This window comes from Perca flavescens, chromosome 5 (assembly GCF_004354835.1).
Source record: "Perca flavescens isolate YP-PL-M2 chromosome 5, PFLA_1.0, whole genome shotgun sequence".
Classification (NCBI taxonomy): domain Eukaryota; kingdom Metazoa; phylum Chordata; class Actinopteri; order Perciformes; family Percidae; genus Perca; species Perca flavescens.
In genome coordinates this window covers 33,898,728-33,926,331 of record NC_041335.1, presented here as the reverse complement: position 1 = coordinate 33,926,331, position 27,604 = coordinate 33,898,728, and the positions used below count along the sequence as shown (strand labels likewise).

General features: G+C 38.3%; 1 protein-coding gene across 2 annotated transcripts; it reads left to right on the top strand.

Annotated features, from left to right (window-relative positions):
- Window positions 1-5,022: 5,022 nt before the first annotated feature.
- Window positions 5,023-23,642, top strand: LOC114555039 (type-2 ice-structuring protein). Of its 2 annotated transcripts, none has more exons than XM_028577119.1 (5): window positions 5,023-5,136; window positions 18,676-18,839; window positions 22,673-22,807; window positions 22,878-22,989; window positions 23,264-23,642. In XM_028577119.1, the coding sequence occupies exons 1-5, from the start codon at window positions 5,082-5,084 to the stop codon at window positions 23,329-23,331; spliced, it is 534 nt and encodes a 177-aa protein (XP_028432920.1). In that variant the 5' UTR covers window positions 5,023-5,081; the 3' UTR covers window positions 23,332-23,642. The 2 variants fall into 2 exon arrangements, with proteins under 2 accessions (XP_028432920.1, XP_028432921.1); XM_028577120.1 differs by lacking the exons at window positions 18,676-18,839; window positions 22,673-22,807; window positions 22,878-22,989; window positions 23,264-23,642 and adding exons at window positions 6,534-6,670; window positions 9,647-9,781; window positions 9,852-9,963; window positions 10,238-10,879.
- The last annotated feature ends 3,962 nt before the right edge of the window (window positions 23,643-27,604 follow it).

Sequence of the window (27,604 nt, the reverse complement as noted above, 5' to 3'; positions counted from 1 at the left end):
GGCCCATGTTACTGGAACAACATGGGCCCCAAATAGTATTACCAAGTTCCACCCCATGCTGATTTTGCCCAATTAGGTCCCTTGTGGGGCCCATATAGTAGACCCACATGGGCTTCCCATGTGGGGCACATGTTACAGAACCCAAATGGGGTCCACATAACTTGCCTACTTCCAGCCAATGCCCACTTAGCCCAATCTTATCCCTTACAGGGCCCACATGGGCTTCCCATGTGGGTTGTTGTTGAAGGAACCATATGGGGCCCAAGAAATGATACCCAGTTCCACTCCATGCCCACCCTGCCCACTTATATCCCCTATGGGGCCCTTAGAGTTGGCCCACATGGGCTTTCCATGTGGGGCTCATGTTAGGTAACCCACATGGGGCCAACATAAATTGCCTACTTCCATCCCATGCCCACTTTGCCCGCTCATATCCCATATGGGGCCCAGACAATTTGCCCAGTTCAAGCCCATGCCCACTTGGTACCCATGCAGCCCCTTTGTAACCCATATGGGGCCCACATGTACATTTTTGCTGGGGGGTGAGGCAGTCAAATGCTGATTAGTGTATTTTATTAGATCTAGCAAGTACATTGTTTTCAAAACAATAGCCGAGTTTTAACTTTTTAACTTCAACAGTTGACGACTGGAGTGAAACCTACCTATCCCAAGGAGCTCGGGTACACAAGTTATCCAGAAACTCTCCCCAAAAGTATCCTCAGGAATAAAAGAAAAGGGAGGAAGTCTTGCAGAATAAATCCCTCTCACTGTCTGATAACAGATAAAATACTGTTAAATGAACATGAATAAAAAAATAGATTGCCAGTATACATTGTATCCCTATTGTACACATTAGTCCTGTCTTTGTTTAAATTTAGCACTCTGTACTCTCTGTACTTTATTGTTGTATTTTGGCATGTAACTTTAAAAAAATGTCAGATAAACAAGTTCAGACAAAGTTGCTCAAATAAATGTTTAATCAGCTGTACTTTATGCATGGTGATCTGTTGAGCCAATTTAATTAAACTCTGGTACCAAGAAGGCATGCTGTTGAGTGGATTAGACATATTTTTTATCCAGATATTTAGTAAATCTAAATCAATTACTACCAGATAATTAGTAAATCTGAATTATTTTTGCTCAGATACTCACTAAATCCAACATATATGAACTGTTACTTTTATTATTATGTACTTAATTGTCTTGTTAAAATGTAGTTAATTTATTTAAATTATTTTTAATGAAAGTGGTAGTAATTAAAATCTATTCAATTATATTACGTGTCACTTTGTTGCCATGATTTTTTTAAGTAACTATTGGTCACAGTGTTTGCAGTGTAGATGTCCGTGCATGAGTCACCTCGACCCACTATCCATGAGTCACCTCGACCCACTATCTCACTCTGAATCACAAAGTACTCATAACTGCTGCTGATGCAAGGTTTGCACCCTTGGACTATAGAGGCAAAGAGAGAACGTGGCGAGGCCGACTAAAATAAATACTGGGAGGATAGGACATGTCTAGGTTCGTGCCTGAAAACATTATGGAAAGGATCCCTACAGAGATAGACATTTTTGATAAAGAGTAAAATTTGTGTTTTTTAACCAGAAACCGCTCCAAAATCGCCACCGCCAAACTTTCCGGACTAAATAAAATCAATAAACAACACTTTTAGTGTTTATAGAGCCAGCATATTATCACATGTAAATTTGTGAATTAGGGTTTTATTTCAACCTCGTCTATAGAGATTTAATTTCCAGGATTGTTCAGTTGCTGCCAGAAATTCCGGCAGATGTCCCTAATTTTCGGCCAGATGTCCACCACCTTCCGCTTTCTTTGTGTTGCCGTTCTAAACTCCGGTGGATTTCTGAGGGCTATGGTTAACTGCTCCTCAGATCTCTGCAGGCTAAATCCAGACAGCTAGCTAGACTATCTGTCCAATCTGAGTTTTCTGTTTAACGATTAAAACAACTTAAAGGAACATGCAGACTTATTGGGACTTTAGCTTATTCACCGTATCCCCCAGAGTTAGATAAGTCCATACATACCCTTCTCATTTCCGTGCGTGTTGTAACGCTGTCTGAGGCCCCCACCGCTAACCTAGTTAGCACAGATCCTGGAGGTAACCGGCTCCAACTAGCCTACTGCTCCCAATAACTGACAAAATAATGCCAACATTTTCCTATTTACATGTTGTGATTTGTATAGTCACAGTGTGTACAAATAACAAGGTCACATGAGACACAGCCATCTTCTAACCGTATACATACTGGGAACTATATTCTCAGAAGGCGAAGCCCCAATAAGTTGGTGTGCTCCTTTAATGCAAACGTTCCACCAAAACAATTTTCTTCCCGAGGCTATTTGGAGAGGCACCACTGCTCCGTCCAGTGCTTAGCACCACCCAAGACTCTTGTGCTTGGTTTTAGGAAATGCCAATGAACCAGAGAAAATTTTTCTTCTATCCCAGAATGCTGTGTGGACTAGCCATAAAAGCAAGCCTAATTTTAACCAAACCAAATTGGTGATTGTTAGAGCAGTGGAAAGTGTGTTATCTGATGATAAAATTACTGCTTATTTAAATGGAGCCTGGTAGGTTTGGCCATAGCAATTTTGGGGATGTTTCATGTTAAAGAAAAAGGATCTTACTATTTAACAAAAGGGTCGACCTCTGTAGGGATCCTTTCCACAATGTTGTCAAACACTTATAATATATAATAATAATAATCTGAGTCGGTGGCAAAACAAGCAGTTTTTGTGGATGTAAACAATTAACCATTAATGTAACATTGTACTATAGCTTGTTTCGCCACTTCTGACTGCAGCAGTCTTGCTTAATACTGGACCGATTTTACAGATTATTGTTCCCATAAGTCAGACTCAAAAGCAATGGAAAATAGGTTGCCAGGTTAAAAAAATTACTCTTTAAATTGAAATGACTCTTTAGCATACAATTTGATTGAGGTAACATATATTGGATTAACCCAGGCTGTTAGGGAAGTGTACTGGCAGGTGACAATCCATGATTCACTAAAGTGTTAACATTTAAAAAACAACAGTGTGGGATGTTGTGCCCTTTGATTTGTTGAACAACAGCCAAACAGATGTGATGACATTCATTAAGGTAAGGATCATTATTTATCAAAGAATAGACAGGAACACTGAAGTTCTTCTCAAAGTTAGTTTTTTACTTGTGCAGGAGTCAATTTTACAGCACTCACAGCAAAGTACAGAAACAAAATGACTAATGATAGCTTCAGCAGCAGCTTTTTTATGATGTCATAATACCCACAGAAGGGGGTGTTGATCTCCCAGACATTAGAAAATTCTAACTGAGTACTATAGCTGACTGGCTGTGTAGTGAGGCCACATCTCTCTGGCTGGATGTAGAAAGCTCAATGTCCAGATACCCTTTAAGTAATCTTTTGTTTATTAGGAAAAATACATCTTTGAAGTTTGCTTGTACCAACCCAATTACAATTGCCATTAAAAAATTAGAGGGCAGATCTCGATTCACCTCTGTCTTTACTCCAATATGCGATAACCCTGATTTCCCTCCTGGAGTGATGGACAATGACTTCCGGATTTGAGTAAATAAAGGAATATCTACTTTACACAAACTACTGGAAGGTTCTACCATGATGTCCTTTAATCAGTTGAAAAGGAGATATGACATTCAGCAACAGGACTTCTTTCAATATTTGCAAGTAAGAAACTTCGTTACAAACGATACTACAATCCCTCAGTGTCAAAATATTACACATGTAGAGAGACAGCTCTTTCTACAGAAATCTGGTAAGTCTATCAGTTTATTCTATAATATCCTATATAACACCACAAACACCTATTTTCTGAAAGGCTTATGGGAGAAAGAACTTAATATTAATATAACAGATGATGGTTGGAGTGATACTTGGAAGAGTGCAAAAACGCTGTGTGTTTGTAACTGAGTGAGATGCAACTAAAGCTCCTGGACAGGGCCCATATATATCTCCCTCTCAATGCCATAAATTCAACTCTAATTCATCTCCACTGTGCCCCAAGTGTAAAATAGAAACTGGTAATCTTACACATTGTTTGTGGTATTGTCGAAAAGTGCAGCAGTTCTGGCAGGTCATTGGGCAGGAAATCAATAAGATTCTATCTACTAATAGAAATAATAATCCCTTATGTCTGTTACTTGGCCATTACTGATACATTTAGAAGAAAACTTCATCAAACACTTGCTTTCTGTGCCAGGAAGTGTATTCTCTTGAATTGGATAACAGATAAAGTTCCATCCAAGGTTCAATGGCAAAGGGTGACTCTTGAATATGTTGCTTTGGACTACCTGACGTGTAAACTACAAAGCAAAGATGATGTGTTTTGTAAAACATGGGAACCCTTTTTGTCATATATCAGTTTGAATATTTCTACCATTCTTGCAAGAGGGTTTGTATCATATCTGAGAACGCTTTGCCTCGTAAATGATGTCCCAGCATTTAATTAACATGTTTTTATCTCTGTGTACCTTTCTTTGACTATATGAACGTATTATGCACGGCAATGTACACTTGGTTGATTTTACTTTTATTTTACTTGATAATTTTATTTGTATAGGATGACTCCTGAATCTCTCGTCTGTATAAATTAGAATTTAAATGTACTGTATGTGTGAGCCAAATGTATGTTTATGTTATATGTAGGTTATGTTTGTTTCTGTCATATGTGTTCTTGTTTTACCTTTGAAAATTTAATAAACATATATGAAAAAAACAAAAAAAAAGATATAGTCATAATACAAAAGGCGATGTTGTCTATTATCTCTGGTCAGGCAGGGCATCTAAACCGCATTCTCTGACCTCAGGAGCATTCTGTGCTTTTCACAAGGTCAATATAATCTCGTGAGAACGCCAGAAGTATTTTGGCTTTCTACCATGTAAACAGTTTAATATTAACAGAAAAAAAAAGAGTATCATAAATTGCCTAACAAACATGTATATAAAAGCTAGTTTTTCCACTTCAGTTCAGTATCTCCACAGAGGAAGACCACAGGCTGAATCTGAGAAAGAAGAATTATCTGCATTATCTCCGCCACCAAGATGCTGACTGTGTCTCTACTCGTTTGTGCCATGATGGCTCTGGCTACAGCTGATGGTGAGTATCAGTGTTTAACTTTGTCTGAATAAGAGAAGTTGAGTAAATACAATGCAAAATGTGAGAGCTTGTAGACTTGAGTAGAACCTGGTAAGTTAGAACAAAAACCTGAAGTTGTGTTTCTGAACTTATGGCTATGTTTAAATATTTTTAAATAAATATTCACATGCATCAGCTGAATGCAGGACTTTGCCTTGCGGTGGCTACAGGACATAGAGCTTACCGCCTGCTTCCCTGGAGCCGACACCAAGGTGCTGAAGGCATTGTTTCAGAAAGTACTTAAGAAAACATACTGCTTACCTTATAGTTCTTAATATAGTTAATGTATGCTATAAGGTAAAAGAAAATATGAACATATTGGACTCTCTGTCACAATTCAACCCAATGCAGGGCAATGTTTTATTTAAACCAGGCAAGATGGATGCAGGATTCTAAATATGGCTTAGTACAGTAGGTGAATAGGATTCTAATGACCTCTCTTTTAAATATCTCCAAGTGAGGAACTTTATTTCTTCTATGCAAAACCAATCAGTCAGGATTCCTGCACTTTTATCCTTATTATAACTAGATTTGATCAATATATACAGTAACTGGCTTGCATCTAGCTCTAAAGAAACATCAAATAACCAGACTTTAGACATGGAGGGCGGACTTAAAAGAGGACAGAAAAGCGGTTCAAAGAAAACTTGTGACGCATCAACCGTTTGTTTTAAATGCAATGAGGCTAAAGGAAGATGTATGCACTCTTTCTGGGAGTGTGACAAAATTCAAACATTCTGAAGGGAGGTGATCAATAATCTTGTCTGTGAACATTCCACGTGTAAAAATTAAATAATGTAAATTTAGTAAAAACATTGCCACATCGGGCAATAGCAACCCTGCTTCCCCTGCTCTGTTTGCTCAGAGCTCCACAGCCTAACGTTATGTCCACCATAGATCTATGTCCACAGCTACTAATTAGTTTTGCAGAAATCAAGGTGCGCAGGTTGGCCAAATTGTGATACAGAGAGCACATGTTGCAGTGACTGATTTGTGGGGTTGGAATCACTGAGTTGTGGTCATACTGGAAAATTAACTCCAGTTAAAAAAAAGAGTAAATGTTGCAGCTGAAATTGTATTTGTGTAAATATCAATCTACCCTTTGGTGAATATTTTTGGGGACTTTACATTTAAATAGGCGTGTGAATATTTTATGATTGAAAATTTCAAAATACAAGTTCAGATTTTTGTTCTACAAGTACTCAAATCGTATTCTATAAGTCTATAAACTCTCACGTTTTACACCATTTACCTTCATAACTAAAAGTGAAGGCATATAAACATGTAGATTAAGTGCTGACAAACATATAATTAATAACTCAGTGAAATCAGCTGTTTATGATTCCCTGTCTTCATAGACGTAGATGTCGCTTCCAACAACACAGATGTCACTTCCAGCTACGAAGAGGGCCCTGCTTGTCCTGCTTCTTGGCATAAGTACAATGATCGCTGTTTCCTCTACGTTCCTAGAACAGTGGATTGGTCTGACGCTGAGGTAATCAGAAAGTATATTCTGCTGGTATTGAATAACCTTTCCACCCAATTTCCTTTAAAATAGATTATATAGTATTTGAGAATCTTCCCAACTAACGGACAAACAAGACATGGGCGCGTCAGAAAAGTCACAAGAGTCACCGGGATTCATCATCTGTGAATGTCCGTGCACAAGTACACTGTAAACCCAAATAAATAAGCAGTACTCAAAAAATATGAGGCAATCAGTTGCCACAATTTTTGACAAAGTCTGAGGTTGTTAGAGCTTAAATATCCTGCTCTGCGTTTGAGAAAATGAAAGCTCAGATGGGCCGATCTGGAATCTTCTCCTTATGAGGTCATAAGGAGTAAGGTTACCTCCCCTTTCTCTGCTTTGCCCGCCCAGAGAATTTGGCCCACCCATGAGAGAGAGACATCATGGCTTTGAAATGAGCAAAGTGGCAGTTGGTCAAGCCCACACCCCCACCCTCCACTATCTCTTCCTCAATAGCTACAGACACAGAAATGGCACATACTAAGGAAAGCTCATTGTGGGACTGGCTCTAGTGGCTGTAATTCTGCACCAAGGCTGAATTTCGGGAAAGAGACTTCAGATACAGTATTAGGGGACCATTAAGGTCTATATAAAAGAGACTTCAGATACAGTATTAGGGGACCACTAAGGTCTATATAAAAGAGACTTCAGATACAGTATTAGGGGACCACTAAGGTCTATATAAAAGAGACTTCAGATACAGTATTAGGGGACCACTAAGGTCTATATAAAAGAGACTTCAGATACAGTATTAGGGGACCACTAAGGTCTATATAAAAGATATTTCAGATACAGTATTAGGGGACCACTAAGGTCTATATAAAAGAGACTTCAGATACAGTATTAGGGGACCACTAAGGTCTATATAAAAGAGACTTCAGATACAGTATTAGGGGACCACTAAGGTCTATATAAAAGATATTTCAGATACAGTATTAGGGGACCACTAAGGTCTATATAAAAGAGACTTCAGATACAGTATTAGGGGACCACTAAGGTCTATATAAAAGAGACTTCAGATACAGTATTAGGGGACCACTAAGGTCTATATAAAAGAGACTTCAGATACAGTATTAGGGGACCACTAAGGCCTATATAAAAGAGACTTCAGATACAGTATTAGGGGACCACTAAGGTCTATATAAAAGAGACTTCAGATACAGTATTAGGGGACCACTAAGGTCTATATAAAAGAGACTTCAGATACAGTATTAGGGGACCACTAAGGTCTATATAAAGAGACTTCAGATACAGTATTAGGGGACCACTAAGGCCTATATAAAAGCATCCAAAGAGCACCATGTCATGAGACCTTTAAGTATAAAAACCTCAGTATTTCATGTTCACTAAACTCAATATTTATTAGTTTCTTGTCTATCGTTTTAATTATCCATAACTCAACACTGACTTCATAAAATTCAAAAAATCCTTCACATCAAAACTTCAAATATTTGTTGCAAGTGATTGCCTTAATCATATTGGGTATTACTAACTTAAAAACACCAAGTCAAATTAAAAGTACAAGTCAATCTTTTTTATTAAAAAAAAATATTCAGACCAAGCTGTTTACATGGCAAATAAAAGAGTATATTCCACTAATATTGTAGTTTACATGCAGCCATGCAAAATATGTTTTCCAGCGGTGGTGGACTTGTTCGACCGTGCGAACACAGCGCCCTTCTTTTATTCCTTCAACCACCTTCTTGAATAACCTGTTGACAGTCTTTGATAAAGTTTGTGTTTCTCCTTCTTATCTTTTGGGCATGCATCTTTACCGGGTCTGCAGCTATTTTTTGTTCACAGTCAATGGTCTGCAGCCTTGCAAAGTGGTGGCTGGTTAGTTTGTGTACAGCAACCATAACAACGCACAGAGCTGACCGTAAGCTGTAAACAGGCAAGAGGATGTAAACTGTGGTAAAAACCCAGATTGAGACGCATATTCCGAATGCACAGAATTTATGTCCAAAGAATGCCTCTAAAACCAGAATAATACCGGCATATCCCACGTCTTAATCAGAAAAATACTATATTCGGAAAAAGGCCTTCTTCGGAATATCCAAACGGAATATGCTGTTTACATGACCTGAATCAAATTCTGAATATTGTCATATACGGAATAATAGTGGAATATATGTGCATGTAAACATAGTGAGTGTATAAATCCTTTAACCAGCTAAACTAGCTTACAGGGCCACAAAAACTAGTTTATGGGTGTCCCCAGCCCCCACTCATGCTGACATGTAAATCATTTATCAGATTTGTCATTTGGGATGGTTGTGGGACGGTAAGCAGGTGTAACTGTGAAGACTTTTAGTGGACACAACAATGAAATGTTTTGAAAAAAATTTCAAAACTACTGAAAATTATAGCCTATACAACTAAACACCCTCTAAACAGACAATGTAGACAATAACTGTTTAAATAAATGTTAATTTGAATTCAGCGGTGTTGTCACATTTTTTTTTTTATTCTTATTAATTTGTTGTTATATTGTCAGATGCAAAAAATATGATATCGGCATTACGTATTGGCCATAGGCCGTCCTGCTCTCTAAATATTGGGTTCTGCATTGACCAATGAAAAACCAATATCCGTCAACTAGTCTGAACCACATTTAGTGCCAAAAATAGTAGTAGATGTTGAGATATTTTGCAGTTCAATTGAAATTTTCAACTGCTTGTGGTGCTACAGAAGTACACAGTGTTGGTGAAAATCAAACAAATGCAACCAAAGACAAAACCTCCTAATTAAAGCTGCCAATGTAGCAGAGACCACAGTACAACAGTGACGTTAAACCCTGCAAAACTACCATCACCTCATCAACAAATATTTACTGAAACCAGCTCAATATTTGAGCCAAACCTCCGTCCTCCTGCTGGTGGAGGAGACCACATTAAAATGCAGTTTCACATCTGTCTGTCTGTCTGTCTATCTCCCCTGTAGAAAAACTGCCAGTCCTCGAAAGGAAACCTTGCATCAGTGCACAGTATTGAGGAGTATCAGTTCATTCAGATGATAATCACACAACAGACTCATGCTAATCCAATGACCTGGATTGGAGGCACTGCCTGCCAGAAGGTAATATATCATACAAAAGGTCTGATTAGGGATAAGATGTCACGTTTTAACTTCTACATCTTTTCTACAGCATAGTAATTGGTTCTGGAGTGATGGCAGACCTTTCTCCTTTACATTCTGGTGTGCAGGGGAACCCAACAATGCAGGTGGCAACCAGGGTTGTCTCCGGATGAATTATGGAGGTAAATCACAACAAATGAATTACCAGGATGTCTGTATGGAGTTAAATGACAAAAGTCATAAATAACAATGTTGGAGTTAAACTCTGAAGTGATGCATAATGAATGGGTGATGAACACCGCAAATTGCTCCATTTGCCAACATGTAAATATTTTATACTAACTGTCGTGAAGCTTCCTCTGTTTTGTGAAGAGATTTTGGCCTTTAGTGTCACTGATATTCCTTCTGTTGAGATAGTAAAGCTCTTAATGACTACTGTGTTTCTTGTGTTCACAGAGCACAACTGCTGGGATGATATCCAGTGTTCTGACAAACTTCCATCTGTCTGTGCCAGAAACCCATAAGAATCTCCGGAGCTGACACAGAGATAAATTGTGCCTACCACACACACAAACATCTTCTTAGCGTGTGACAGTGTGGATTTATCTGCGTCATCAGTCTTATGTGTAATCATCTTTAATTCTCTTTTAGGCTGTAACCAAACTTCCTAACTTCCTGTTTGGCCTTTAATAAAAGAAGAATGAATATGTTGTGAAAAGAACACTTTTAGCACAAACTAATCTTTGATGCACTTTGAATTAAAACTCTGGAGCATTGAAACAAGCTAGTCTCAGTCTCTTCTTTTTTTAATCTAATCTTGTTGAATTTCACCTAACAGCAGATTTTGTACTATATGTTAATGTCACAAAACAGAAAGAATCTTCACAGATAGACATCTGACAATAGAGCAGGTTGGTTTCCAATCCCATTTAGTGGAGAACAAGGGTGTGCTCCCTCCCACGCTGTTTGCCATTATTTTTATCAATGATCTAGAAATTAAGCAAAAGCAATTGGGAAAATAAAGGAATAATGAATTAATTACATTATATATAAAACATGTAAAGATTAATAGATATACTATTTATGATTTATTTTATTTTACAATTTATTGTTACATATTTTATTTGAATACTTTTTTAATTCATCCTTTTTTTTAGTGTTCACTATATGCATGTTGAGAGGTCTTATTGTCATGTTCTCTATGCCCTTATATTGTAAATGAATTCCTTTTCAATAAAAAAATAAGTAAACTACAGTACATGCAGATCATGGATGTATTAAGAGATGCAGATGAACAAACGCCACATTTTAGCGTTTAGCTTAGCACAGCACTTACTCCATAGATATAGAACAATAGATATGAAATAACGTGAGGTTTACAATGGATCATAATGGCGGCTCGTTTGGAATACAATCTCATATTTTACGAAGATAGTTCACCGGAACTTGTTTCTGAAAACATTTTAAGTAAATAGGTTAAATAGGCCATACAGTTGCTGAATCTGTCTTCATGTCAGATTGACAAAGATTTAAAGATTTTCGTCCGATTTTGAGTCAGGTTAGTCAGACTCATCCCGCTCGTCATTTCCAGGTTAACGCTCCACCAATCAGATTGGTCATTGAGTCATTGGTGTGTCAGGGCCTTCAGTAACCTCCTGAGCTGACACACAGAGACATGTTGTAGCTACCACACACACACACACACACACACACACACACACAAACATACACACAAACTGTCTTTGTGTGATCACAGCTTTTATTCTGTTTGGCTGGAACGCTGCTGAAGGGATGAAGCAACAAGTAAACAGGAGCTGGACTTCCTCTTTGGCCTTTAATAAGAGAAGACTTGATATTAAAATCTTTTTAAGCACAAACTAATCTTTGATGCACTTTAAATTAAAACTCTAGAGCATTTCAAGCTGGTCTGTTTCTTTTGTTGAATCTAATCTTTTAAAATTTCACCTTTTGTACTAATTTCAATGTCACGAAGTGTTAGAAATATTTTGATTTACATGCTTTTCATCTTGTTATAATTAGTTAATTAGTTTAATTCATGCGCCTTTTATGAAAATGAAATGTATTAACGACCAGCAAAATACACACTGTATTCACACTGCATTAACGTTGTGAGATAGGGCATGCCTTGGCAAAGGTCTGTACTCAAGTTTTTGGCTGACAAAATAGCACTGCTTTCAGTGACATATACTGGATCCCATCTGGCCTGAGATGACCAGATGTCCGTAATGGAGTCACCTCGACCCACTATCTCCCTCTGAATCACAAAGTACTCATAATTGCTGCTGATGCAAGGTTTGCACCCTTGGACTGGAGGTAAAGCGAGAATGTGGCGAGGCCAACTAAAATAAATACTGGGAGGATAGGACACGTTTAGCTTCATGTCTGAAAACATTATGGAAAGGATCCCTACAGAGATAGACATTTTTGTTTATAGAGTAAAATTTGTGTTTTTTAACCAGAAATCGCTCCAAAATCGCCACCGCCAAACTCACCAGACTAAAGAAAATAAATAAACAATTAACAGTCTCACTCCCTACTCGTCAAATGTCTGACGCATGGTCAAGGATCCCTGGCCTCAAGTTCCAACGAAACAAGTGTACCTTTTGCGTTGTTTTTCGACGGGGGGGTCCGTCAGATAAACATTCATGTTAATCTCTCTCCGTCGGATATAGACGAAAGAGAAAACACGGCCCCTTAACTCGAAATCTGTGGCAGTTTTATTATTGGTATTTTTAGCTCAATAACCACTGTTTTAATCAACAGTTATTCATGAGATCTTATCATGGTTTATATGTATTATTATTATGTCGGTCTATTTCGGCCAGGGAAGCTGGGTTGCTTTGTTGTTTATTTATATTTTTAAAACTATAACGCTACATCTATCAACATTTATTTTTTTAATTTTCATTTATTTTATTTTTTTCCTTCTCCATTTTATTCAGAATCTAATACGTACAACAAATTAGGAATTACAAAAAAAGACAAAACAAACCCCCCACCCACCCCTACCACTCCCCCATGCATTCATACCACAATCACAACCACAATCCACTCCACATTCATAGTGTTTTGACAAGAAAGCAAACTATAAATAAAAAGAAGCACAAAGCAAACAAAATTAATAACAAAGAGAATAAAAAATAACATAAATCAATACTACAAAAAAACAATACAATTAGCCAAACATTTATAATATTACATATGGTACTCCTTTAAGAGAGTACACCTAATATTTATATCTCTAAATCAAGTAAACAGACATTCCATTTCTTTTCATGCTCAGTTATTCTGTTGTTATTTGATGCTATAATTGTTTCTATCATATGCTGATGATAAACTCTATTCTTAAAGTGTTTTATACATGAATTTGATGTAGTTTTCGCTTTAAAAATAAACATTTTACCTATCAAAATAATCATATTCAAAAAGTGTTTGCATTTACCCTCAAACACACATAACAAAATATTCTGAGGTGTGATTCGCAGAACAATCTGCCATTTAACCAGAGACTTTTTTGTTGCAATAATTTTATAAAAGATTTTAAATTGAAATATTCTGGAATATGAATCAATTGTAGTTCTGTAGATTGTTTTAAAGTAATCTTTCCACAAAATAGGTTCATTAAATTCATCTTCCCAAAACAGGCAGGTTCTGTGTGGAAAAAGTGCAGTACCTTTGATATTGATATTTATCTTTAAACCAAATAACCATTTTAAACATCTTATTGGTGGGAGACAAACCATTAATTTATTCTTCTTACCATTTTGCAATTTTATTTTCCAAATTTTGGGAATTGCAGAAATTAGCTTGTTTAAATGTAACTGATCGAGAGAAATGCTAAAAAATTTCTTCAGTTTTCATAGGAAATGAAATCTCCAGATAAGTCCAAAAGGTCATTGACAAAAATTAACCCATTTTTGACACATTCCTCCCACAACATCAACATTTATTTAGATGTTATCATGGTATTCATTTCTTTATTTAAATAATATTATTTCGGTCTTATTACCGGTGAAATATTACAGTATGATGTAAAACAGAACACTATAATGTGATCCGAGCGGGGTGCATTTGAAGCCCATATCCCACAATGCAATGTGGGCAGAGAATCGAACAGTGATCAATGGTTTTGTCACCAGCAACAACACGTTGCTCAGCTTTGTTCCAGTAAGTTATACACCATAATAATGTTTAAAAAAATCTAACTAAATCATTAGTTTGAAGTTTTCCCCCAATTAGGAAATAATCAACAATAATCATCAATTCAATCTAATAATCAGGTTGACAAGTAAACGTGTGGCTGAGGGGGCGCCCTAGGATGATCATGTTTAATAAACATTTTATTTCGCTTGTCATTCTAATTCCATTATTAATGGGAAGAAGACCTAAGGGCAACTCGGCGCACAAACACATTTGACGTCTTAGGCAATCGCCTAGTTTGCCTATAGCAATCTCCGGCCCTGTTTATAAGTCAGAAAGCATGGCAATATCTAAAAACATCTCATTTAAAGCTTAATTGTCAGGTTACTTTCATGAAGGTTGTGTAGAGGAATAGAATAGACTCTCCAGGCAAGCACAGGAAATATGGTCCCATTCTATCTTTATTCTCCATGCAAATGAGCTCTTGTCCTCTGGCAGAAGATATAGGGTAGCCCAATGTAAACCAAATATTTCTAAACTATAGGCCTAATTTGGACTTACCTCATTTAAAACTTTAAATAATGTTGCTTGATGCTGCAGTGGTTGTGCAATAGCTTCATTATATGATGCATATAGGGTTGTGTGTAGGTTGCTCTTGTCACTGTTTGTGAAAGATGAGCAATAGATTGTGGCTGTGTGATGTGTTTCAGTCTGGCTACATTTCACTTTGTTTATGTTGTTTTATTGTAAGTAAATGTCAACTGTATGATAAAACAATTTGTCTTATGTGTGAAGCATTTGAACTCGAGGCAGATATCCCTCTGCGGGCAATACAGTATCACCTGCAACGTGGTCTCCATGATATGTAAAAATGAAAACACTGTCGTAGAACTATAGCAAACACATCGTTGGAAAGGTCTCAACCTCGACAGTAACATATGTCAGTCTGAAGAGGATACATTACTCCTGCTTTGAAATATTGACCTCTGAATCTTGAACCCAGTCCATGTTTGAAGGCTTGTCATTTAGCAACAGAAGGTTGTGCTTTCTATACACATAGAACCAGCTGTTATAGAAAGCTCTGGACCTCATCTGTCATGTAGATATGGTCACCAAAGTTTACCCACTGTAAGCACTGTCAAATATGGTAATAAGCTATTTTTACCTATTTAACGGTGGAAGTTTCTATGTAGCAAAGTGAGTACAGATGTCATAAATAATGAAAGATGAGGAAAACCAAACTGTCTTTGTTTGTTTCATTACTTTCAAGCAGAAACACAACTTTCACAAAACATCAGAGTGCAATGTAGAAGAGTCATAAGTATTAATGCTCGCGAGTGGACAGCTGGTTTCACCGCACTGCTGCAGAATGCAGAGAAAGAGCTCTTAAAGTGCATGCAGAATGTCAGCATCCTTTCTACACAGAAAGAAGAACACTCAAAGAGGAATACCCAAATTGGTCACTGATGAGCTGAAACTTTAAGAACAGGAAACTCCTAAGCACTCAATTCAATTCACTTTTATTTATAGTATCAAATCATAACATGAGTTATCTCGAGACACTTTACAGATAGAGTAGGTCTAGACCACACTCTATAATTTACAAAGCCCCAACAATTACAGTAATTCCCCCAAGAGCAAGCAGTGCGACAGTGGCGAGGAAAAAGTCCCTCTTGGGAAGAAACCTCGGACAGACCCAGGCTCTTGGTAGGCGGTGTCTGACAGGCCGGGTGGGGATGTGATGAACAGTGGCAATAATAGTCACATTAATAATGGAAAAGTGACTTCAAATGGTAGTCGTAGTAGTTCATGTCATATCAGGGCGCTGCAGGGCGTTGCAGGGTGTAGTGTGGCCCAGCAGAGCATGGATGGACGTAGCAGGAAGCTGCAGGGTTCAGCAGGAAGCAGCATGACATTGCAGGGCAGAGCTCAGCAGGGAGTGCAGCAGGACCACGGCGACAGCTGCAACCAAGATCTTGGTGCCAACGTTCTCCGAGGAAATACGCTGGTTGAAAAAACATAAGGACTCCGGGGAGTAAACTCCCCAGAAGCTAGGTTAGTAACAAGCATTTCTGGGACGGGATGCACACAAATAGTAATAGAAAGGGAGAGGAGAGAGCAGCTGAGTGTGTCAAAGGAAGGAAGTCCACCGGCAGTCTAGAACTATAACAGCGTAACTAAGAGAGACGGGTCATAAGGAGAGGTAGCCTGTCCCTGCCGGATCGGGCTGTGCCGGATCGGGCCGTGCTCGCCACCATCCTGTTCCTACAACCTAAAAATACTGTCTTCATGACCCTAGCTTAAACCACAATACATGCAGTGTCTGTTATACAGTTGCTGGCGTGATAAGATAACACAAAAATAGTTTCTCGTTTGGCTCTTAGTAACCATTTTCAATACAACAGTGTTCATGTGTTCTTGTTACAAGTAAGAATAATTCATAATTATAAAATTTTCCATTACGCAATTCGATTTTTAAAATCTGATGACAACAGTGTGTAAATTGAAGGTAAACAATTAACCATTAATGTAACATTGTACTATAGCTTGTTTTGCCGCTTCTGACTGCAGCAGTCTTGCTTAATACTGGACCGATTTCACAGAATACTGTTCCCATAAATCAGACTCAAAAGCAATGGAAAATAGGTAGCCAGGTTGAAAAAACTCTTTAAATTGAATTGACTCTTTAGCATACAGTTTGATTGAGGTAACATATATTTGATTAACCCAGGCTGATAGGGAAGTGTACTGGCAGGTGACAATCCATGATTCACTAAAGTGTTAACATTTAAAAAACCAACAGTGTGTGATGTTGTGCCCTTTGATTTGTTGAACAGCCAAACAGATGTGATGACATTCATTAAGGTAAGGATAATTATTTATCAAAGAATAGACTGGAACACTGAAGTTCTTCTCAAAGTTAGTTTTTTACTTCCAAGTGGGAGTCAATTTTAGAGCACTCACAGCAAAGTACAGAAAGAAATGACTAATGATAGCTTCAGCAGCAGCTTTTTTATTTTTAAGATAAAGTCATAATACAAAAGGCTATGTTGTCTCTTATCTCTGGTCAGGCAGTGCATCTCAACCGCATGCTCTGACCTCAGGAGCATTCTGTGTTTATCACAAGGTCAGTATAATCTCATGAGAACGCCAAAAGTATTTTGGCTTTCTACCATGTAAACAGTTTAATATTAACTGAAACAGTGATCATCACTGTTTAAAAGCTTTTTCTGAATAAGGAAGACCACAGGCTGAATCTGAGAAAATATCAATGCAAAAGATGTGAGTGTCTTGTAGATGGCTTGAGTTGAGCCTGTTTAACTTTGTCTGAATAAGAACAAAAACCAATGCAAAAATGTTCCCCTGTTTAGAACAAAAACCTGAAGTTCCGTTTCTGAACTTATGGTTATGTTTAAATATTTTTAAATAAATATTCACATGCATCAGCTGAATGCAGGACTTTGCCTTGCGGTGGCAACAGGACCTAGAGCTTACCGCCTGCTTCCTTGGAGCCGACACCAAGGTGCTGAAGGCAGTGTTTCAGAAAGTACTTAAGAACACATACTGCTTACCCTATAGTTCTTAATATAGTTAATGTATTCTAAAAGGTAAAAGAAAATATGAACATATTGGACTCTCTGTCACAATTCAACCCAATGCAGGGCAATGTTTTATTTAAACCAGGCAAGATGTATGCAGGATTCTAAATATGGCTTAGTACAGTAGGTGAATAGGATTCTAATGACCTCTCTTTTAAATATCTCCAAGTGAGGAACTTTATTTTTTCTATGCAAAACCAATCAGTCAGGATTCCTGCACTCTTATCCTTAGAAGAAATTATAACTAGATTTGATCAATATACAGTATACAGTAACTTGCTTGCATCTAGCTTTAAAGAAACATCAAATAACCAGACTTTAGACATGGAGGGAGGACTTAAAAGAGGACAGAAAAGCAGTTAAAAGAAAACTTGTGACGCATCTCAGAAAAAGAAAAACTCTTTTTTAAAGCTAGTCCAATAAAATTGGCTAATGCAAACATATACAACTCCTGTCAAAGTAAATAAATACAACAGTAATCTACCTGACCTTTGTTTTAAATGCAATGAGGCTAAATGAACATTTATGCACAATGTGTCTGGGAGTGTGACAAAATTCAAACATTCTGAAGGGAGGTGATCAATAATCTTGTCTGTGAACATTCCACTTGTAAAAATAAACTAATGTAAATTTAATAAAAACATTGCCACATCGGGTGATAGCAACACTGCTTCCCCAGCTCTGTTTGCTCAGAGCTCCACAGCCTAACGTTATGTCCACCATAGATCTATGTCCACAGCTACTAATTAGTTTTGCACCACATCGCAAAAAGTGTTGCAAAAGTCAAGGTGCGCAGGTTGGCCAAATTGTGATATAGAGAGCACATGTTGCAGTGACTGATTGGTGTTTTTTTTTATTTCTTTCTTTCATATAACCTGTCTTTAACAAATCAACAGCTTTGTATGTTGTTATACTAAAAACTAAATAAAAAGATTTTGATTTCAAAATACAAGTTCAGAGTTTTGTTCTACAAGTAATCAAATCGTATTATATATACAATAAGCTCTCACGTTTTACACCATTTACCTTCATAACGAACAGTGCAGGCATAGAAACATGTGTAGATTAATGCTGACAAACATATTATTAATAACTCAGTGAAATCCGCTGTTTATGATTCTCTGTCTTCATAAGACGCATATGTCACTTCCAGCAACTCTTCCAGCAACGTTTCCAACAACTCTTCCAGCAACTCTTCCAGCTACGCAGAGGGCCCTGCTTGTCCTGCTTCTTGGCATAAGTACAATGATCGCTGTTTCCTCTTCATTCCTAGAACACTGGATTGGTCTGACGCTGAGGTAATCAGAAAGTATATTCTGCTGGTATTGAATAACCTTTCCACCCAATTTCCTTTAAAATAGATTAAGTAGTATTTGAGATATCTTTGAGATACCAACTAACGGACAAACAAGACTATGAGTCTACTGTCTGGGTCTGCCGAGGTTTCTTCCTAAAAGGGAACAGCCACTGCTAATGCTTTCTCTTGAGGGAATTACTGTAATTGTTGGGGTTTTGGAACTTATAGAGTGTGGTCTAGACCTACTCTATCTGTAAAGTGTCTTGAGATAACTCTGTTATGATTTGATACTATCAATAAAATTGAATTGAATTGAATTGAACTGTCATGCTAGGAGCTTTAATTAGACATGGCAGCTTTGAGCAAAATGCTAACATCAGGATGCTAACATTGACAGTGCTAACCTGTTAGCTGTAGGGGAGAGCCGGGACGATTGAAACGCGGGACAGATGAAACATTCCAGTTTTCTCCGAGTGCAATGATGATAGACAGACTTCCTTAGGTCAAACCATAGAGCATGTTAACCTCCTTCTATCAGCCAAATATCTTCCTGTTATTTCCTTTTATCACAGAGTTACAGGCAATAAAGTGTTTTGATGGTCAAAAGTAAACTTCATCAGCGATAACATTTTTTCAATTATTAATGAGTGTTTTTCATTTAAAGACTACATGCTTTTTCGGCAGACTATTTAGTGTTCTCCACAATCCCAGACTTTCATATTGCATGCTTGTTTACATGGAAAGCAAAACAGGTTATAATGGCATATGTCTATGTCGGGACGGTTGAAACAGCTGTTTCAATCGTCCCGACCTGGCTGTAACTCCATGTATTTTAACTAAATGCACAAATATCTGTGTTTATTCTATAATTTATGGAGGGGAGACATGGAAAAGCAGTTTTAGAAAGATGAAAATATATTTGGGCCCCACCAGGTAGGGGGTCAAGTTCTCCCATGTTATGGGCTGTGGGTCGTTAAGGGCACTTATTTGGATGTGCAGTGACCTGACCCACGTAAAAACCTAGTGATATGCCATTTTCCACAATTGAAACATGATATAAATGCAAAAAACTACTGTTCTAGCTATAAAAATGGTAGAATCATCCACAGTGCATGCTATTTCAAAAACCGCTTCATACACACTTCAAGGTGACGGCAATGAGTTGTTAACAGATATTCACGAAGACGTATAGCCCAGCAACAATTTATCTAAAATAACACCTTTTGGGAGTACCATTCATGATATGTAGTAAAATATTTAAGTTGTGGGAAGTTAGGTTGCTAGTGACAAAATATTAGCTTCATCATCTCTGATTGTCTGAACAAGGGCACTGTAAACCCAAATAAATTGAAACTTTGGCAAAAACATGTCCCACTAAGAAAAGTGCCATTTCTGTTGGAAATTAATAACATTTTCATGAATGAAAAGAATCAAGGTTATAATCAGGGAGTCCTTTGCACATATGTAAGGGTTTTTATAGGATTATTTTTTAATTTGTATTAATTTAATGATTATTTGCTGGCCCATTGCATACAAAATCCATTGTCCTCAGATCATTTCAACTTGATTAAAAAAACAAAAAGAAATAATTGAATTGAATAATATCTTTACCACGTGAAATAGTAAATTGTAATATGTTTTAAAAACTACAAATAGTGAGTTTTTAACAATATTTTTTACAAGTGAAAATTTTAACATACAAGTTCAGATTTTTTGTTCTGCAAGTTCTTCTACAAACTCTCACCTCTTGCACCACATTTAACTTCATATAATACCCGCACATCCCACGTCTTAATCAAAAAATGCTATATTCGGAAAAAGGCCTCATTCGGAATATCCAAACGGAACATGCTGTTTACATGACCTGAATCAAATTCTGAATGTAGAAATGTAGTGTAGAAATCCTTTAACCAGCTAAACTAGCTTACAGGGCTACAAAACCTAGTGTATGAGTGTCCCCAGCCCCCACTCTTACTCAGAACATGTAAGTCATTTATCAGTTTTGTCTTTTGGGATGGTTGTGGGTTATAGCCTATGACTAAACACCCACTAAACACACAATGTAGACAATAACTGTGTTAAATAAATGTTAATTTGAATTCAGCATTGTTGTCACATTTGTTCCATCCATCCATCTTCGTCCGCTTATCCGGTGTCGGGTCGCGGGGGGAGCAGCTCCAGCAGGGGACCCCAAACTTCCCTTTCCCGAGCAACATTAACCAGCTCCGACTGGGGATCCTGAGCGTTCCCAGGCCAGGTTGGAGATATAATCCCTCCACCTAGTCCTGGGTCTTCCCGAGGCCTCCTCCCAGCTGGGCGTGCCTGGAACACCTCCCTAGGGAGGCGCCCAGGGGGCATCCTTACCAGATGCCCGAACCACCTCAACTGGCTCCTTTCGACGCAAAGGAGCAGCGGCTCTACTCCGAGCTCCTCACGGATGACTGAGCTTCTCACCCTATCTCTAAGGGAGACGCCAGCCACCCTCCTGAGGAAACCCATTTCGACCGCTTGTACCCTGGATCTCGTTCTTTCGGTCATGACCCAGCCTTCATGACCATAGGTGAGGGTAGGAACGAAAACTGACCGGTAGATCGAGAGCTTTGCCTTCTGGCTCAGCTCTCTTTTCGTCTGGCGGTGCGATAGATTGAATGCAATACCGCACCCGCTGCGCCCGATTCTCCGACCAATCTCCCGCTCCATTGTCCCTCACTCATGAACAAAACCCCAAGGTACTTGAACTCCTTCACTTGGGGTAAGGACTCATTCCCTACCTGGAGAAGGCATTCCATCGGTTTCCTGCTGAGAACCATGGCCTCCGATTTAGAGGTGCTGATCCTCATCCCAACCGCTTCACACTCGGTTGCGAACCGATCCAGTGAGTGCTGAAGGTCGCAGGCCGATGATGCCATCAGGACCACATCATCTGCAAAGAGCAGCGATGAGATCCCCAGCCCACCAAACTGCAACCCCTCCCCACCCCGACTACGCCTCGATATCCTGTCCATAAATATTACAAACAGGATTGGTGACAAAGCGCAGCCCTGGCGGAGGCCAACCCTCACCTGAAACGAGTCCGACTTACTACCGAGAACCCGGACACAGCTCTCACTTTGGTCATACAGAGATTGGATGGCCCTGAGAGACCCCCTCACCCCATACTCCCGCAGCACCTCCCACAGTATCTCCCGGGGGACCCGGTCATACGCCTTCTCCAAATCCACAAAACACATGTAGACCGGTTGGGCATACTCCCAGGCTCCCTCCAGGATCCTTGCGAGAGTGAAGAGCTGGTCCGTTGTTCCACGACCAGGACGGAATCCGCATTGTTCCTCCTCAACCCGAGGTTCGACTATCGGCCGAACCCTCCTTTCCAGCACCTTGGAGTAGACTTTACCAGGGAGGCTGAGAAGTGTGATACCCCTATAATTGGCACACACCCTCTGGTCCCCCTTTTTAAAAAGAGGAACCACCACCCCTCACATTTGTTATTCTTATTAAATGTCAACTAGTCTGAATCACATTTAGTGCCAAAAATGTAGTAGATGTTGAGATATTTTGCACTTCAACTGCTTGTGGTACTACAACGAGTACACAGTATTGGTGAAAATCAAACAAATGCAACCAAAGACAAAACCTCCTAATTAAAGCTGCCAATGTAGCAGAGACCACAGTACAACAGTGACGTTAAACCCCTGCAAAACTACCATCACCTCATCAACAAATATTTACTGCAAACAGCTCAATATTTGAGCCAATCCTCCACCCTCCTGCTGGTGGAGGAGACCACATTAAAATGCAGTTTCACAACTGTCTGTCTGTCTATCTCCCCTGTAGAAAAACTGCCAGTCCTCGAAAGGAAACCTTGCATCAGTGCACAGTGTTGAGGAGTATCAGTTCATTCAGATGATAATCAAACAACAGACTCATGGTAATCCAATAACCTGGATTGGAGGCCATGACTCCCCGAAGGTAATATATCATACAAAAGCTCTGATTAGGGATAAGATGTCACGTTTTAACTTCTACATCTTTTCTACAGAACAATGTTTGGTTCTGGAGTGATGGCAGACCTTTCTCCTTTACATTCTGGTGTGCAGGGGAACCCAACAATGGATATGGCAACCAGGATTGTATCCAGATGAATTTTGGAGGTAAATCACAACAAATTAATTACCAGGACGTCTGTATGGAGTTAAATGACAAAAGTCATAAATAACAATGTTGGAGTTAAACTCTGAAGTGATGCATAATGAATGGGTGATAAACACCACAAATTGCTCCGTTTTGCAACATGTAAGTAATTTTTAGTAACTGTCGTGAAGCTTCTTCTGTTTTGTGAAGAGATTTTGGCCTTTAGTGTCACTGATATTACTTCTGTTGAGATAGTAAAGCTCTTAATGACTCCTGTGTTTCTTGTGTTCACAGAGCACAACTGCTGGGATGATGTCCAGTGTTCCATCAAACTTCCATCTGTCTGTGCCAGAAACCCATAAGAATCTCCTGAGCTGACACAGAGATAAATTGTACCTACCACACACACAAACATCTTCTTAGCGTGTGACAGTGTGGATTTATCTGTGTCATCAGTCTCATGTGTAATCACATCTTTAATTCCCTGTTTGGCTGTAACCAAACTTCTTGACTTCCTCTTTTGCCTTTAATAAGAGAAGAATGAATATGTTGTGAAAAGAACACTTTTAGCACAAACTAATCTTTGATGCACTTTGAATTAAAACTCTGGAGCATTGAAACAAGCTAGTCTCAGTCTCTTCTTTTTTTAATCTAATCTTGTTGAATTTCACCTAACAGCAGATTTTGTACTATATGTCAATGTCACAAAACAGAAAACATCTTCACAGATAGACATCTGACAATAGAGCAGGTTGGTTTCCAATCCCATTTAGTGGAGAACAAGGGTGTGCTCCCTCCCACGCTGTTTGCCATTATTTTTATCAATGATCTAGAAATTAAGCAAAAGCAATAGGGAAAATAAAGGACTAATGAATTAATTACATTTTATATAAACCATATAATGATTAAGAGACATACTATTTATGATTTATTTTATTATGTCATTTATTGTTGCATATTTTATTTTAATACTTTTTTTAATTTATCCTTTTTTTCAGTGTTCCCTTTATGCATGTTGAGAGGTCTTATTGTCATGTTCTCTATGCCCTTATATTGTAAATTAATTCCTTTTCAATAAAAAACAAAAAGAGATGCAGATGAACGGTTAAGCACATGTTAAGATTTTCTTTTCTCTTTTTGTGACTTTAAATTCAGATCACGTGTGTGAATATTTCATACAAGTTAAGAGTTTCATTCACATCACGTTTAAAAGCTTTCGCATTTGACACCATATTTATCTTTTATAAAGAACAGTGCATAGATACATGTGTAGATACAGGGCTGACAAACAAATTAATAACTCAGTGGAATCAGCTGTCTTCAACTTTGTTTAGTCTATTTGCAAAAATATATAAATTGCATAAACATAAACAAGCAATTACAGTGCAAGAGAGGAAGGAAGTCTTAACAGCTCCCCTTCTCCTCCTCTCTTCATAGAGGCTTCCAGCAAGGCAGGGGTGTCTCAGAAAGAAAGATGGTCGCTGTTTTCCTCTACGTTCCGAGAGAAATGGCTTGTAGCTTCCTCCTCTGTATGTGAGGTATCGGCCTGTAGTGTCACTGATATTCACGGCGGGCAGCAGAAAGAGGAGCCAAACGAGTCCCCCCACCCACCCCGGAAGAACTACAAGTTCTCAAGCTTTGTAACAGCTTCTGTGGCGTTTCTTATGGGAGTTGTAGTTTTAAAGTATATTGTTATATTTCTCATAATTAGAAGTTGGCAGTGTATAATTTTGGATACACCCTGGTTTTTTTTTGGGATGGAGAACACACTGGTGTAATCATATTTTAAAAATCAAATCGCTAAATAGGTGAAAATAGCTTATTAAGATATTTGACAGTGCTCACAGTGGGTAAACTTTGGTGACCATATCTACATGATAGCTGAGGTCCAGAGCTATCTAGGACAGCTGGTCTTATGTGTGTAGCACCTTCTGTTGCTAAATGACAAGCCTTCAAACATGTGCTGGGTTCAAGGTGTCAATATATCAAAGAAGGAGTAATGTATCCTCTTCATACTGACATATGTTACTCTCCAGGTTGAGACCTTTCCAACGATGTGACAACGTTTACTCTTTTACACATCATGGATACCACTTTGCAGGCAATACTTTATCGTCCCCATGAATAACCATAATAAAGTTTAAACAAATCCGCAGAAGTGACATTGTAATTCCACACCTCATCTGTGAAAGAATGTTGCACGTTGTACATGAGAATTTACACAATAAAATACTAATAATGAAAAAATGGTGTTTGATGTTTAGCACTTTGATTTGCCTTATAGGGCCTACTATATAAAAAAACCTACAGTTGAGTGTTTAGAAATACAGCCTAATGGCTTGTTTGACTAATTTGCATTTGTTTTGACTTGTACTGTTGTGAAAAACAATAAAGAGAAGCATTTTTTAAAACATGACTATATTTATGTGAGGAACTGAGTTTGATTTAAAATCACACTGCATTAAATGACTTTTTTGAAATATCAATTTATGGTAGGCCTAACATATTAATTATTATATTCAGAATATGATCCTCATATCAAACACCGTGGTTACAGCTTGTAGCCATCCTAACCTATAGCCTTTACTGAGACTATATCAAAATTAAGAAGGGACTAGTTTTAGGAAGCATTTCCAGGAAATGAAAAGGATAAGCAGATTCACAGAGTAAGATGTATGTAGCTTTGTTTGGGTATGTGTACATATACAACATGTTTTGGCATTTTTGGCACACTTCTACCTTAGCTGAGAAAAGGGTCATGACACGGGCCAGAGCAGTGGTTCTCAACCTTTTTTCCTTGGTGCCCACCCTACTCATAAGAAAAGAAGCTGAGCCACCACCCCCCCAAGTACGAGCTATCCTCTGGCAGAAGATATGGGCAAACTTAACATTTCTAAACTATAGGCCTTATTTGGACCTACCTCAATTAAAACTTTGGGGACAATAAAGTATTGCCTGCAAAGTGGTCTCCATGATGTGTAAAAATTAAAACGTTGTCATAGGACTATAGCAATCACATCGTTGGAAAGGTCTCAACCTGGAGAGTAACATATGTCAGTATGAAGAGGATACATTACTCCTTCTTTGATATATTGCCCTATTGACACCTTGAACCCAGCACATGTTTGAAGGCTTGTCATTTAGCAACAGAAGGTGCTACACACATAAGACCAGCTGTCCTAGAAAGCTCTGGACCTCAGCTATCATGTAGATATGGTCACCAAAGTTTACCCACTGTAAGCACTGTCAAATATGGTAATAAACTATTTTCACCTATTTAGCGATTCGATTTTTAAAATCTGATTACACCAGTGTGTTCTCCATCCCAAAAAACCCCAGGGTGTATCCAAAATTATACACTGCCAACTTCTAATTATGAGAAATATAACAATATACTTTAAAACTACAACTCCCATAAGAAACGCCACAGAAGCTGTTACAAAGCTTGAGCACTTGTAGTTCTTCCGGGGTGGGTGGGGGGACTCGTTCGGCTCCTCTTTCTGCTGCCCGCCGTGAAATGGCTTGATTCCATTTCAGATTGAGGCCGCCGGCCGGCCGGCCGAGCACACAATACATGAGACAAACACATGAAACTGTATTTTATTATTATTGCTGTCTTTATTGTTTAACTCCTCAAATGCAACGTTAGAAAAAAACATCAGTATTACGAATATTGTATATTTTTATCTTCATATCTGCTGAGCGGGACGTACAACGTCACTTCCGGAGTTTTCCGCGGATTCGTTTAAACGTTATTATGGTTCATAACTTACTGGAACAAAACTGAGCGACGTGTTGTTGCTGGTGACACAATCACTGACTGTATACATGTATATTGCAGCGATCCTGGCATTAAATACCCGCTGATCGCTGCCCGATTCTTTGAAATGAATGGCCGCATTGCATTGGGGGATATCGGCTTTGAATGCGTCCAGCTCGGGTCATATCGTAATGTTCTATATTACAGCATATACTGTAATATTTCACCTGTAATACGACCGAAATAATATTATTAAAATAAAGAAATGAATACCATGATAACATCTAAATAAATGTTGATAGATGTAGCGTTATAGTTTAAAAAATATAAATAAACAAAAAAGCAACCCAGCTTCCCTGACCAAAATAGACCGAAATAATAACATTAAAAGAAATACATATAAACCATGATGATATCTCGTGAATAATGTTGATTAAAACAGCGGTTATTGGGCTAAAAATACGGAAATACGGACCCCCTCGTCGAAAAATAACGTCAAGGGTACACCTATTTCGTTGAAACTTGACGCCAGGGTTCTTGACCATACGTCATACATTTGACGAGTAGGGAGTGAGACTGTGTTGTCTTATCTGCCGAGCGGTACATACAGCAGCAGCTTTTTTATGTTTTAAAGATGAAGTCATAATACAAAAGGCTATGTTGTCTCTTATCTCTGGTCAGGCAGGGCATCTCAACCGCATGCTCTGACCTCAGGAGCATTCTGTGTTTATCACAAGGTCAGTATAATCTCCTGAGAACGCCAGAAGTATTTTGGCTTTCTACCATGTAAACAGTTTAATATTAACAGAAAAGAGAAGAGTATCATTCTTTTCTAACAGACGTGTATATAAAAGCTAGTTTTTGTTCACTATCTC